General features: G+C 47.0%; 1 protein-coding gene across 2 annotated transcripts in view; it reads left to right on the plus strand.

The window, feature by feature from the left end:
- The window catches only part of LOC110515636 (pre-mRNA 3'-end-processing factor FIP1-like), a 42,228-nt gene extending 29,619 nt beyond the window's left edge, over positions 1 to 12,609 (plus strand). For both annotated transcript variants that reach the window (XM_036934101.1, XM_036934100.1), the window contains exons 14-19: positions 760 to 818; positions 2,790 to 2,813; positions 4,460 to 4,546; positions 7,841 to 7,967; positions 11,019 to 11,303; positions 12,010 to 12,609. In XM_036934101.1, coding sequence (XP_036789996.1) covers positions 760 to 818; positions 2,790 to 2,813; positions 4,460 to 4,546; positions 7,841 to 7,967; positions 11,019 to 11,303; positions 12,010 to 12,151 — 724 coding nt within the window. In that variant the 3' untranslated portion in view covers positions 12,152 to 12,609. The remainder of the gene's footprint in view (positions 1 to 759; positions 819 to 2,789; positions 2,814 to 4,459; positions 4,547 to 7,840; positions 7,968 to 11,018; positions 11,304 to 12,009) is intronic.
- Positions 12,610 to 13,216: the final 607 nt, after the last annotated feature.

The following is a 13,216-nucleotide window of genomic DNA, read 5'->3' on the forward strand; positions in this document are numbered from 1 at the left end:
TATGGGTATCTGCTAGCATGCTATGGGTATCTGCTAGCATGCTATGGGTATCTGCTATAGCATGCTATGGGTATCTGCTATAGCATGCTATGGGTATCTGCTATAGCATGCTATGGGTATCTGCTATAGCATGCTATGGGTATCTGCTATAGCATGCTATGGGTATCTGCTATAGCATGCTATGGGTATCTGCTATAGCATGCTATGGGTATCTGCTATAGCATGCTATGGGTATCTGCTAGCATGCTATGGGTATCTGCTAGCATGCTATGGGTATCTGCTAGCATGCTATGGGTATCTGCTAGCATGCTATGGGTATCTGCTAGCATGCTATGGGTATCTGCTAGCATGCTATGGGTATCTGCTAGCATGCTATGGGTATCTGCTAGCATGCTATGGGTATCTGCTAGCATGCTATGGGTATCTGCTAGCATGCTATGGGTATCTGCTAGCATGCTATGGGTATCTGCTATAGCATGCTAGTAGATACACATCGACTTCCAGTCAGCGCGCTCTATTTAACATTGGCTCACGAATACTACCTCTAACTTCCTTCATGCTGGACACAGAGACATAAACACGCTGTCCACGACTCCATCTGACTCTGAAAATAGAAATAGATAAAGAGCATCATTACCAGAATCCTGAAATATCCATTTGATATGATTGATTGGATCAATATGTAAATGGGTTCTAAAGTATTGGTTAAAATGGCTTTGATATATTGAACTTTTTTTTTATTGATTATTTTTTTTGTAGCAGTGGGCATCCAGGTGGATATGATGTTCGTCCCGTTCCACCATACCCCTTCCCCACAGGTAGGGGGCGACAAACACACACTATCACTTTCAATCGATGTTATATTATATACGTCTGTCCAAAAATGGATCCCGATTCCCTATGTAGTGCACTACCGTTGACTAAGGTGCCATTTCCGATGTAGCCTCACTCTCAATCCCTTTCAATTAATAATAAGTTATTATTATATTAAATGGTATTAAATCAATCCATGGGCTTCATTTAACAAGATATATATAGGATGAGTCCCAATGTGACCCAATCTGGCCTATATAATGCATTTCTTTTAAGCAGGGTCGATAGGGCTGTGGTCAAAAGTAGTGCACTATATAGGGAATAGGGTGTCATAGGGCTCTGGTCTAAAGTAGTGCAATATATATAGGGAATAGGGTGCCATAGGGCTCTGGTCTAAAGTAGTGCACTATATATAGGGAATAGGGTGCCATAGGGCTCTGGTCTAAAGTAGTGCACTATATAGGAAATAGGGTGTCATAGGGCTCTGGTCTAAAGCAGTGCCCTATATAGGGCTCCAGTTGGGAAGCACCCATTTATGAACTTGATCCAAAGTTTGATTGATATTAGGGCCGGTACGATACCAGTATCGCCATCCTCGTTAGTATCGTGGCAAGGAAACACAAAGCAGATTGAATTGATTGATTGTCGGAAACAAACATCATTATGTCGGAAACGAACATCATTATGTTGGAAACGAACATCATTATGTTGGAAAACAGCCCTGATGTTGGACAACAGCCCTGATGTTGGAAACTAACATTATTATGTTGGAAAACAGCCCTGATGTTGGAAACAAACATCATTATGGTGGAAAACAGCCCTGATGTTGGAAAACAGCCCTGATGTTGGAAACAAATATCATTATGTTGGAAAACAGCCCTGATGTTGGAAAACAGCCCTAATGTTGGAAAACAGCCCTAATGTTGGAAAACAGCCCTGATGTTGGAAAACAGCCCTAATGTTGGAAAACAGCCCTGATGTTGGAAAACAGCCCTGATGTTGGAAAACAGCCCTGATGTTGGAAACAGCCCTGTTGTTGGAAAACAGCCCTGATGTTGGGAAACAGCCCTGATGTTGGGAAACAGCCCTGTTGTTGGGAAACAGCCCTGATGTTGGGAAACAGCCCTGATGTTGGGAAACAGCCCTGTTGTTGGAAAACAGCCCTGATGTTGGGAAACAGCCCTGATGTTGGAAAACAGCCCTGATGTTGGAAACAAATATCATTATGTTGGAAAACAGCCCTGATGTTGGAAAACAGCCCTGATGTTGGAAAACAGCCCTGATGTTGGAAAACAGCCCTGATGTTGGAAACAAATATCATTATGTTGGAAAACAGCCCTGATGTTGGAAAACAGCCCTGATGTTGGAAAACAGCCCTGATGTTGGAAAACAGCCCTGATGTTGGAAAACAGCCCTGATGTTGGAAAACAGTCCTAATGTTGGAAAACAGCCCTGATGTTGGAAAACAGCCCTGATGTTGGAAAACAGCCCTGATGTTGGGAAACAGCCCTGATGTTGGGAAACAGCCCTGATGTTGGAAAACAGCCCTGATGTTGGGAAACAGCCCTGTTGTTGGGAAACAGCCCTGATGTTGGGAAACAGCCCTGTTGTTGGGAAACAGCCCTGTTGTTGGGAAACAGCCCTGTTGTTGGGAAACAGCCCTGTTGTTGGGAAACAGCCCTGATGTTGGGAAACAGCCCTGATGTTGGGAAACAGCCCTGATGTTGGGAAACAGCCCTGATGTTAGAAAACAGAGTCACATTGTATTTATTTTCCAAGCAATAGCACACCATATTTTACATCCATCAGGCTTTTAAAGCACCAAACAGTTTAGTCTGTTACGAATACTGCTATCGCCTCGGCCGTCATTTATATGGGGAGTATTTTAACTCCACATGGAAGGTGTTTTAGGTGGGTACACACTGATATGTACACACACAATATTGTAATAATCAATCATGTTTATTGTCCCTCAGGTGGTTTCCCTCCTCCTATGACAGGTATGTCCTCATCACTACAGTATATCCTTCTCCTCCTCACTACAGTATATCACTACAGTATGTCCTCATCACTACAGTATATCCTCAACACAACAGTATATCACTACAGTATATCCTCCTCCTCCTCACTACAGTATATCACTACATTATATCACTACAGTATATCCTCCTCACTACAGTATATCACTACAGTATATCCTCCTCATCACTACAGTATATCACTACAGTATATCCTCCTCATCACTACAGTATATCCTCCTCATCACTACAGTATATCACTACAGTATATCACTACAGTATATCCTCCTCCTCCTCACTACAGTATATCACTACAGTATATCCTCATCACGACAGTATATCATTACAGTATATTCTCCTCCTCCTCACTACAGTATATCACTACAGTATATCACTACAGTATATCACTACAGTATTTCTTCCTCCTCACTACAGTATATCACTACAGTATATCACTACAGTATATCACTACAGTATATCCTCCTCCTCCTCCTCACTACAGTATATCGCTACAGTATATCACTACAGTATATCACTACAGTATATCCTCCTCACGACAGTATATCATTACAGTATATTCTCCTCCTCCTCACTACAGTATATCACTACAGTATATCACTACAGTATATCACTACAGTATATCCTCCTCCTCACGACAGTATATCATTACAGTATATTCTCCTCCTCCTCACTACAGTATATCACTACAGTATATCACTACAGTATATCCTTCTCCTCCTCACTACAGTATATCACTACAGTATATCACTACAGTATATCACTACAGTATATCCTCCTCCTCACTACAGTATATCACTACAGTATATCCTCATCACTACAGTATATCACTACAGTATATCCTCCTCATCACTACAGTATATCACTACAGTATATCACTACAGTATATCCTCCTCATCACTACAGTATATCACTACAGTATATCACTACAGTATATCCTCCTCCTCACTACAGTACATCCTCCTCCTCATCACTACAGTATATCACTACAGTATATCACTACAGTACATCCTCCTCCTCATCACTACAGTATATCACTACAGTATATCCTCCTCATCACTACTGTATATCACTACAGTATATCACTACAGTATATCCTCCTCCTCATCACTACAGTATATCACTACAGTATATCCTCGTCCTCCTCACTACAGTATATCACTACAGTATATCACTACAGTATATCCTCGTCCTCCTCACTACAGTATATCACTACAGTATATCCTCCTCTTCCTCACAGTATATCACTACAGTATATCACTACAGTATATCCTCCTCCTCATCACTACAGTATATCACTACAGTAAATCCTCATCACGACAGTATATCACTACAGTATATCCTCATCACAACAGTATATCACTACAGTATATCCTCATCATTACAGTATATCCTCCTCTTCCACACTACAGTATATCCTCATCACTACAGTATATCACTACAGTATATCCTCATCACTACAGTATATCACTACAGTATATCCTCCTCCTCCTCACTACAGTATATCACTACAGTATATCCTCATCCTCTCTGTCTCCAGGTGGCTACCCTCTTCCTCATCCACACTACAGTATATCACTACAGTTTATCCTCCTCCTCTCTGTCTCCAGGTGGCTACCCTCCTCCTATGCCAGGTGTGGTGTCTCCATGGCCTCCTATGATGGACCAGTCTAAACAGTGGGACTACTACCCTCCAGGTAAACCAGTCTAAACAGTAGTACTGCTACCCTCCAGGTAAACCAGTCTACCCTCCAGGTAAACCAGTCTAAACAGTAGTACTGCTACCCTCCAGGTAAACCAGTCTACCCTCCAGGTAAACCAGTCTACCCTCCAGGTAAACCAGTCTAAACAGTAGTACTGCTACCCTCCAGGTAAACCAGTCTAAACAGTAGTACTGCTACCCTCCAGGTAAACCAGTCTAAACAGTAGTACTGCTACCCTCCAGGTAAACCAGTCTACCCTCCAGGTAAACCAGTCTACCCTCCAGGTAAACCAGTCTAAACAGTAGTACTGCTACCCTCCAGGTAAACCAGTCTAAACAGTAGTACTGCTACCCTCCAGGTAAACCAGTCTAAACAGTAGTACTGCTACCCTCCAGGTAAACCAGTCTAAACAGTAGTACTGCTACCCTCCAGGTAAACCAGTCTAAGCAGTAGTACTGCTACCCTCCAGGTAAACCAGTCTACCCTCCAGGTAAACCAGTCTAAACAGTAGTACTGCTACCCTCCAGGTAAACCAGTCTAAACAGTAGTACTACTACCCTCCAGGTAAATCAGTCTAAACAGTAGTACTGCTACCCTCCAGGTAAACCAGTCTACCCTCCAGGTAAACCAGTCTAAACAGTAGTACTGCTACCCTCCAGGTAAACCAGTCTAAACAGTAGAACTGCTATCCTCCAGGTAAACCAGTCTACCCTCCAGGTAAACCAGTCTAAACAGTAGTACTGCTACCCTCCAGGTAAACCAGTCTACCCTCCAGGTAAACCAGTCTACCCTCCAGGTAAACCAGTCTAAACAGTAGTACTGCTACCCTCCAGGTAAACCAGTCTAAACAGTAGTACTGCTACCCTCCAGGTAAACCAGTCTACCCTCCAGGTAAACCAGTCTAAACAGTAGTACTGCTACCCTCCAGGTAAACCAGTCTACCCTCCAGGTAAACCAGTCTAAACAGTAGTACTGCTACCCTCCAGGTAAACCAGTCTAAACAGTAGTACTGCTACCCTCCAGGTAAACCAGTCTACCCTCCAGGTAAACCAGTCTAAACAGTAGTACTGCTACCCTCCAGGTAAACCAGTCTAAACAGTAGGACTGCTACCCTCCAGGTAAACCAGTCTAAACAGTAGTACTGCTACCCTCCAGGTAAACCAGTCTACCCTCCAGGTAAACCAGTCTAAACAGTAGTACTGCTACCCTCCAGGTAAACCAGTCTACCCTCCAGGTAAACCAGTCTAAACAGTAGTACTGCTACCCTCCAGGTAAACCAGTCTACCCTCCAGGTAAACCAGTCTAAACAGTAGTACTGCTACCCTCCAGGTAAACCAGTCTACCCTCCAGGTAAACCAGTCTACCCTCCAGGTAAACCAGTCTAAACAGTAGTACTGCTACCCTCCAGGTAAACCAGTCTAAACAGTAGTACTGCTACCCTCTAGGTAAACCAGTCTAAACAGTAGTACTGCTACCCTCCTCCAGGTAAACCAGTCTAAACAGTAGTACTGCTACCCTCCAGGTGAACCAGTCTAAACAGTAGTACTGCTACCCTCCAGGTAAACCAGTCTAAACAGTAGTACTGCTACCCTCCAGGTAAACCAGTCTACCCTCCAGGTAAACCAGTCTAAACAGTAGTACTGCTACCCTCCAGGTAAACCAGTCTACCCTCCAGGTAAACCAGTCTAAACAGTAGTACTGCTACCCTCCAGGTAAACCAGTCTAAACAGTAGTACTGCTACTCTCCAGGTGAACCAGTCTACCCTCCAGGTAAACCAGTCTAAACAGTAGTACTGCTACCCTCCAGGTAAACCAGTCTAAACAGTAGTACTGCTATCCTCCAGGTAAACCAGTCTAAACAGTAGTACTGCTACCCTCCAGGTAAACCAGTCTACCCTCCAGGTAAACCAGTCTACCCTCCAGGTAAACCAGTCTACCCTCCAGGTAAACCAGTCTAAACAGTAGTACTGCTACCCTCCAGGTAAACCAGTGTACCCTCCAGGTAAACCAGTCTAAACAGTAGTACTGCTACCCTCCAGGTAAACCAGTCTAAACAGTAGTACTGCTACCCTCCAGGTAAACCAGTCTAAACAGTAGTACTGCTACCCTCCAGGTAAACCAGTGTACCCTCCAGGTAAACCAGTCTAAACAGTAGTACTGCTACCCTCCAGGTAAACCAGTCTAAACAGTAGGACTGCTACCCTCCAGGTAAACCAGTCTACCCTCCAGGTAAACCAGTCTAAACAGTAGTACTGCTACCCTCCAGGTAAACCAGTCCAAACAGTAGTACTGCTACCCTCCAGGTAAACCAGTCTACCCTCCAGGTAAACCAGTCTACCCTCCAGGTAAACCAGTCTAAACAGTAGTACTGCTACCCTCCAGGTAAACCAGTCTAAACAGTAGGACTGCTACCCTCCAGGTAAACCAGTCTACCCTCCAGGTAAACCAGTCTACCCTCCAGGTAAACCAGTCTAAACAGTAGTACTGCTACCCTCCAGGTAAACCAGTCTACCCTCCAGGTAAACCAGTCTAAACAGTAGTACTGCTACCCTCCAGGTAAACCAGTCTAAACAGTAGTACTGCTACCCTCCAGGTAAACCAGTCTACCCTCCAGGTAAACCAGTCTACCCTCCAGGTAAACCAGTCTAAACAGTAGTACTGCTACCCTCCAGGTAAACCAGTCTACCCTCCAGGTAAACCAGTCTACCCTCCAGGTAAACCAGTCTAAACAGTAGTACTGCTACCCTCCAGGTAAACCAGTCTACCCTCCAGGTAAACCAGTCTACCCTCCAGGTAAACCAGTCTAAACAGTAGTACTGCTACCCTCCAGGTAAACCAGTCTACCCTCCAGGTAAACCAGTCTACCCTCCAGGTAAACCAGTCTACCCTCCAGGTAAACCAGTCTAAACAGTAGTACTGCTAGCCTCCAGGTAAACCGAAACAGGAGGGTGGTATAGACAATGTATTTATTTAATGTGATCAGCGGTAGATCTGTGTAATAGCAGAGTTTAAAGGTCATATCTGATTGAGCTGACCTATGCAGCGGTTACCGTGACGACGGTCTCCGTGAACACAGGAGCATTGCCCTTTTTAAAAAGGGGTCATAGCTGACGAAGCAGGATCAGATTGAATCCCAGCCTTTACTCTCTGTTAGTCAGCGCCTCTACAAACTGTTTTTGGGGTTTCAGCTAATGTTCTTTTACTCTAGTGATCAATCAATCAACCTGTCAATCAATAACCAATCAATCAGTCTGACCTGATGTTCTTTACTGTACGACTACCCATCAGGACCGGGACCGGGACCAGGACCCAGACGGGAGGACAAGAGGGAGAAGGAGAGAGAGAGACCCAGGGAGAGACCACATGAGAGGGAGAGAGAGCGAGAGCACAGCCCCTCCACTATGGCTTACAACAGGTTAGTCGAGGACGATGCAGGCGACAGCGGGTTAGTCGGACGACAGCGGGTTAGTCGAGGACGACGCAGGCGACAGCGGGTTAGTCGAGGACGACGCGGGCGACAGCGGGTTAGCCGAGGACGACAGCGGGCCACAGCGGGTTAGTCGAGGACGACGCGGGCGACAGCGGGTTAGTCGAGGACGACGCGGGCGACAGCGGGTTAGTCGAGGACGACGCGGGCGACAGCGGGTTAGTCGAGGACGACGCGGGCGACAGCGGGTTAGTCGAGGACGACGCGGGCGACAGCGGGTTAGCCGAGGACGACAGCGGGCCACAGCGGGTTAGCCGAGGACGACAGCGGGTTAGCCGAGGACGACAGCGGGCCACAGCGGGTTAGCCGAGGACGACAGCGGGCCACAGAGGGTTAGCCGAGGGCGGCGACCGCGGGTTAGCCGAGGGCGGCGACGCGGGCGACCGCGGGTTAGCCGAGGGCGGCGACCGCGGGTTAGCCGAGGGCGGCGACCGCGGGTTAGCCGAGGGCGGCGACCGCGGGTTAGCCGAGGGCGGCGACGGCGGGTTAGCCGAGGGCGGCGACGGCGGGTTAGCCGACCGCGGGTTAGCCGAGGGCGGCGACCGCGGGTTAGCCGAGGGCGGCGACGCGGGCGACCGCGGGTTAGCCGGGGGCGGCGATGCGGGTTAGCCGGGGGCGGCGACGCGGGTTAGCCGGGGGCGGCGACGCGGGCGGCAGTGTTCTCCTAACAGTATATCTTCCCCCACTGTCCCTATCCCAGTACCGGGCTCGGACCAGTGGTCCTCTGCTCGCTAACACAAGTGACCGCATTCCTTGGCAAGGCACAAACCAGTTGAGATATAGAAACATATTGAATACGATAGCTAGCTGTGGAGTGCGCTTACAGCACATTATTTTTATATATATATATATATTTATTTATTTATTTTGTTTTGAATTTTACTCCCTTTTCTCCCCAATTTCGTGGTATCCAATTGTTTTTGTAGTTACTATCTTGTCTCATCGCTATAACTCCCGTACGGGCTCGGGAGAGACGAAGGTCGAAAGACAACGACCAACAGACACACTTCATCTCACTGTCCAATCAGAAAAGATCTGTTTAACTTCTTATGGGCAGGCTGGACGTTAGCTTCCCACCTGGCCAACATCCTGTGAAATTACAGAGCGTGAAATTCAAATTACAGAAATACAAATATTTAACATTCATGTAAATAAAAGTGTTATACATCAAAATAAAAAGCTTAACTTCTTGTTAATCCAGCCGCTGTGTCAGATTTCAAAAAGGCTTTACATTGAAAGCACACCATGCGATTATCTGAGGACAGCTCCTCGCATACAAAAGCATGAAAACAGTTTTCAACCAGGCAGGTGCGACACGAAAGTCAGAAATAGCGATATAGGCCTCCCGGGTGGCGCAGTGGTTAAGGGCGCTGTACTGCAGCTCCAGCTGTGCCATCAGAGTCCCTGGGTTCGCGCCCAGGCTCTGTCGTAACCGGCCGCGACCGGGAGGTCCATGGGGCGACGCACAATTGGCCTAGCGTCGCCCGGGTTAGGGAGGGCTTGGTCGGTAGTGGTGTCCTTGTCTCATCGCGCACCAGCGACTCCTGTGGCGGGCTGGGCGCAGTGTGCGCTAACCAAGGTGGCCAGGTGCACGGTGTTTCCTCCGGCGCATTGGTGCGGCTGGCTTCCGGGTTGGATGCGTGCTGTGTTAAGAAGCAGTGCGGCTTGGTTGGGTTGTGTATCGGAGGACGCATGACTTTCAACCTTCGTCTCTCCCGAGCCCGTACGGGAGTTGTAGCGAAGAGACAAGATAGTAGCTACTACAACAATTGGATACCACGAAATTGGGGAGAAAAAGGGGTAAAATAAAAAATTATAATAAAATACATTTAAAAAATTAAAAAACATAATTACTACTAATATATGAACACTATGAAGACAGTGGATACTGAAGATATGTTAAGTTAATAAAAAAATAATTTTGCACGCCCAATTTTTCAGTTTTTGATTTGTTAAAAAAGTTTGAAATATCCAATAAATGTCGTCCCACTTGTTGTTGATTCTTCACAAAAAAATACAGTTTTATATCTTTATGTTTGAAGCCTGAAATGTGGCAAAAGGTCTCAAAGTTCAAGGGGGCCGAATACTTTCGCAAGGCACTGTACATTTCAATCAGGACTGACTAATCATAATACTATTATGTTACTGTATAGATGTATGAATTTTCCTTTAACCCTAGTACTGAATATAATGTGTGTAAAATAAAAATAAATAAAGGGGTAAAACTCAAAAACAAAAAAAAGTCAGAAATAGCGATATAATAAATGCCTTACCTTTGATGATCTTCTTCTGTTGGCACTCCAATAGGTCCCAGTTACATCACAAATGGTCCTTTTGTTCGACAAAGTCCTTCTTTCTATCCATAAAAACTCAGTTTAGCTGGCTTCAGTCAATAATCCACCGATTCACGCGCATGGAAACACTACAGCCAAAATGGGAGCCTCTTAGAAAAACTACAACTTCTTGCTAATTTTTCCAAAACTCAGCCCGAAACTCTTTCTAAAGACTGTTGACATCTAGTGGAAGCCCTAGGAATTGCAATCTGGGAGGACTTTGCCTCATAAAAAACATGAAAGACATTGAAAACAGTGGTAGGCTGAAAATTCTATTTTTTTTTTATGGGTTTGTCCTCTGGGTTTCGCCTGCCATATCAGTTCTGTTATACTCACAGACATTACTTTAACAGTTTCAGAAACTTTAGAGTGTTTTCTATCTAAATCTACCAATTATATGCATATCCTGGCTTCTGGGCCTGAGTAACAGGCAGTTTACTTTGGGCACGCTTTTCATCCGGACATGAGACATGAAAATACTGCCCCCTACAACGACCGACAGATTGACACAACTCATCTCACTGTCCAATCAGAAAAGATCTGTTTAACAACGACCAGATTGAACAGTGAGTTGTTTCAATCAGAAAAGATGATTAGTCATGTCACTGTCCAGCGTCCAATGAGATATTCTGTCTGGTCTCCATAGTGACGAGGAGCGGTACCGCGGTTACCGGGAGTACCAGGCGGAGCGTGGCTACAGCGGCGGTGGTGACCGCGGAGGAGGTGACCGCGGAGGAGGGGAGCGTGGAGGCGTAGACCGTGGAGGTGACCGTGGAGGGGGGGAGCGTGGCGGTGACCGTGGGAGTGGTGGTGAGCGTGGTGGTGGAGGCGGGGAGCGTCACAGAGACAGGTCGAGCCGTGAGAAGGAGGAGAGACACAGAGAGAGAAGACACAGAGAGAAGGAGGAGGGGAGACACAAGTCATCACGCAGGTACGCCCCACACTCACTCACTCACTCACTCACACACTCACTCACTCACTCACTCTCACACTCACTCACTCACATTATTTCACCTCTTTGTTGTATCAGAATCAGAACTGTCTTCCTTTTCTCTCTCTCTCTCTCTCTCTCTCTCTCTCTGTCTCCTCTCTGTCTGTTTCTCTCTCCTCTCTCTCTCCCTCCCCCTCTCTCCCTCTCTCTCTCGGTCTCTCTCTGTCTCTCTCTCCCTCCCCCTCTCTCTCTGTCTCTCTCTCCCTCTCTCTCTCTCTCTCTCCCTCTTTGTCCCTCTCTCTCTCTCTCTCTCTCCCTCTTTGTCTCTCTCCCTCTCTCTCTCTGTCTCTCTTTGTCTCTCCCTCTCTCTCTCGGTCTGTCTCTCTGTCTCTCTCTCCCTCCCCCTCTCTCTCTGTCTCTCTCTCCCTCTCTCTCTCTCTCTCTCCCTCTTTGTCCCTCTCTCTCTCTCTCTCTCTCCCTCTTTGTCTCTCTCCCTCTCTCTCTCTGTCTCTCTTTGTCTCTCCCTCTCTCTCTTTGTCTGTCTCTCTCTCCTCTCTGTCTCTCTCTCTCTCTCCCTCTCTCTCTCTCTCCCTCTCTCTCCCTCTCTCTCCCTCTCTCTCCCTCTCTCTCTCCCTCTCTCTCTCTCTCTCTCTCTCCCTCCCCCCCCTCTCCCTCTCTCTCTCTCCCTCTCTCTCACTCTGAGCAGTAGCAGCAGGAGGAGACATGATAGTGAAGAAGGAGACGGTCACAGGAGACACAAACACAAGAAGAGCAAGAGGAGCAAGGAGGGCAAGGAACCTAGTGATGACATGGGAGGAGACCAGGAGAACCAGGACACCATGGAGTGATGAAGAGAACACCCTCCTCTCCCTCTGTATCTCTCTCTCTCTCTCTCTGTCTACATGGGAGGAGACCAGGAGAACCAGGACACCATGGAGTGATGAAGAGAACACCCTCCTCTCCCTCTGTATCTCTCTCTCTCTCTCTCTGTCTACATGGGAGGAGACCAGGAGAACCAGGACACCATGGAGTGATGAAGAAAACACCCTCCTCTCCCTCTCCTCATCTCTCTCCCTCTGTTTCCCTCTATACGTCCCTCCATCTTTCTCTCTCTCCTCTCTCCCTCAGAGCACTGTTGTAGTTGATCATGCTCAGAGGTCGTTGTTGTTTACCCGTTCCCTTCGTAGTCATGACGATCATAAACAACCCTCATCTTCTGTCATTTATTTTCGTCCCTCTATTTTCTTAACCAAACACCTCGCTGAAAGATGTCAATTTGTTGAATTAAAAAACAAGCTTTTGATAACTTCTGTGTGTTGGGTGGTTTCTGTGTGTGTGTGTGTGTGTGTGGCTGGTTGGTGTGTGTGTGTGTGTGTGTGTGTGTGTGTGGCTGGTTGGTGTGTGTGTTGGGTGGTTTCTGTGTATGGCTGGTTGGTGTGTGTGTGTGTGTGTGTGTGTGTGTGTGGCTGGTTGGTGTGTGTGTTGGGTGGTTTCTGTGTGTGGCTGGTTGGTGTGTGTGTGGCTGGTTGGTGTGTGTGTTGGGTGGTTTCTGTGTGTGGCTGGTTGGTGTGTGTGTGTGGCTGGTTGGTGTGTGTGTGTGTGTGTGGCTGGTTGGTGTGTGTGTTGGGTGGTTTCTGTGTATGGCTGGTTGGTGTGTGTGTGTGTGTGTGTGTTGGGTGGTTTCTGTGTATGGCTGGTTGGTGTGTGTGTGTGGCTGGTTGGTGTGTGTGTTGGGTGGTTTCTGTGTATGGCTGGTTGGTGTGTGTGTGTGGCTGGAGGTGTGTTACTCTACAGTCTACTATCAGGGTAGTGACCATGCTGGAGGTGTGTTACTCTACAGTCTACTATCAGGGTAGTGACCATGCTGGAGGTGTGTTACTCTACAGTCTACTATCAGGGTAGTGACCATGCTG

The sequence above is a fragment of the Oncorhynchus mykiss genome, chromosome 10 (assembly GCF_013265735.2).
Source record: "Oncorhynchus mykiss isolate Arlee chromosome 10, USDA_OmykA_1.1, whole genome shotgun sequence".
In the NCBI taxonomy this organism is placed as follows: Eukaryota; Metazoa; Chordata; class Actinopteri; order Salmoniformes; family Salmonidae; genus Oncorhynchus; species Oncorhynchus mykiss.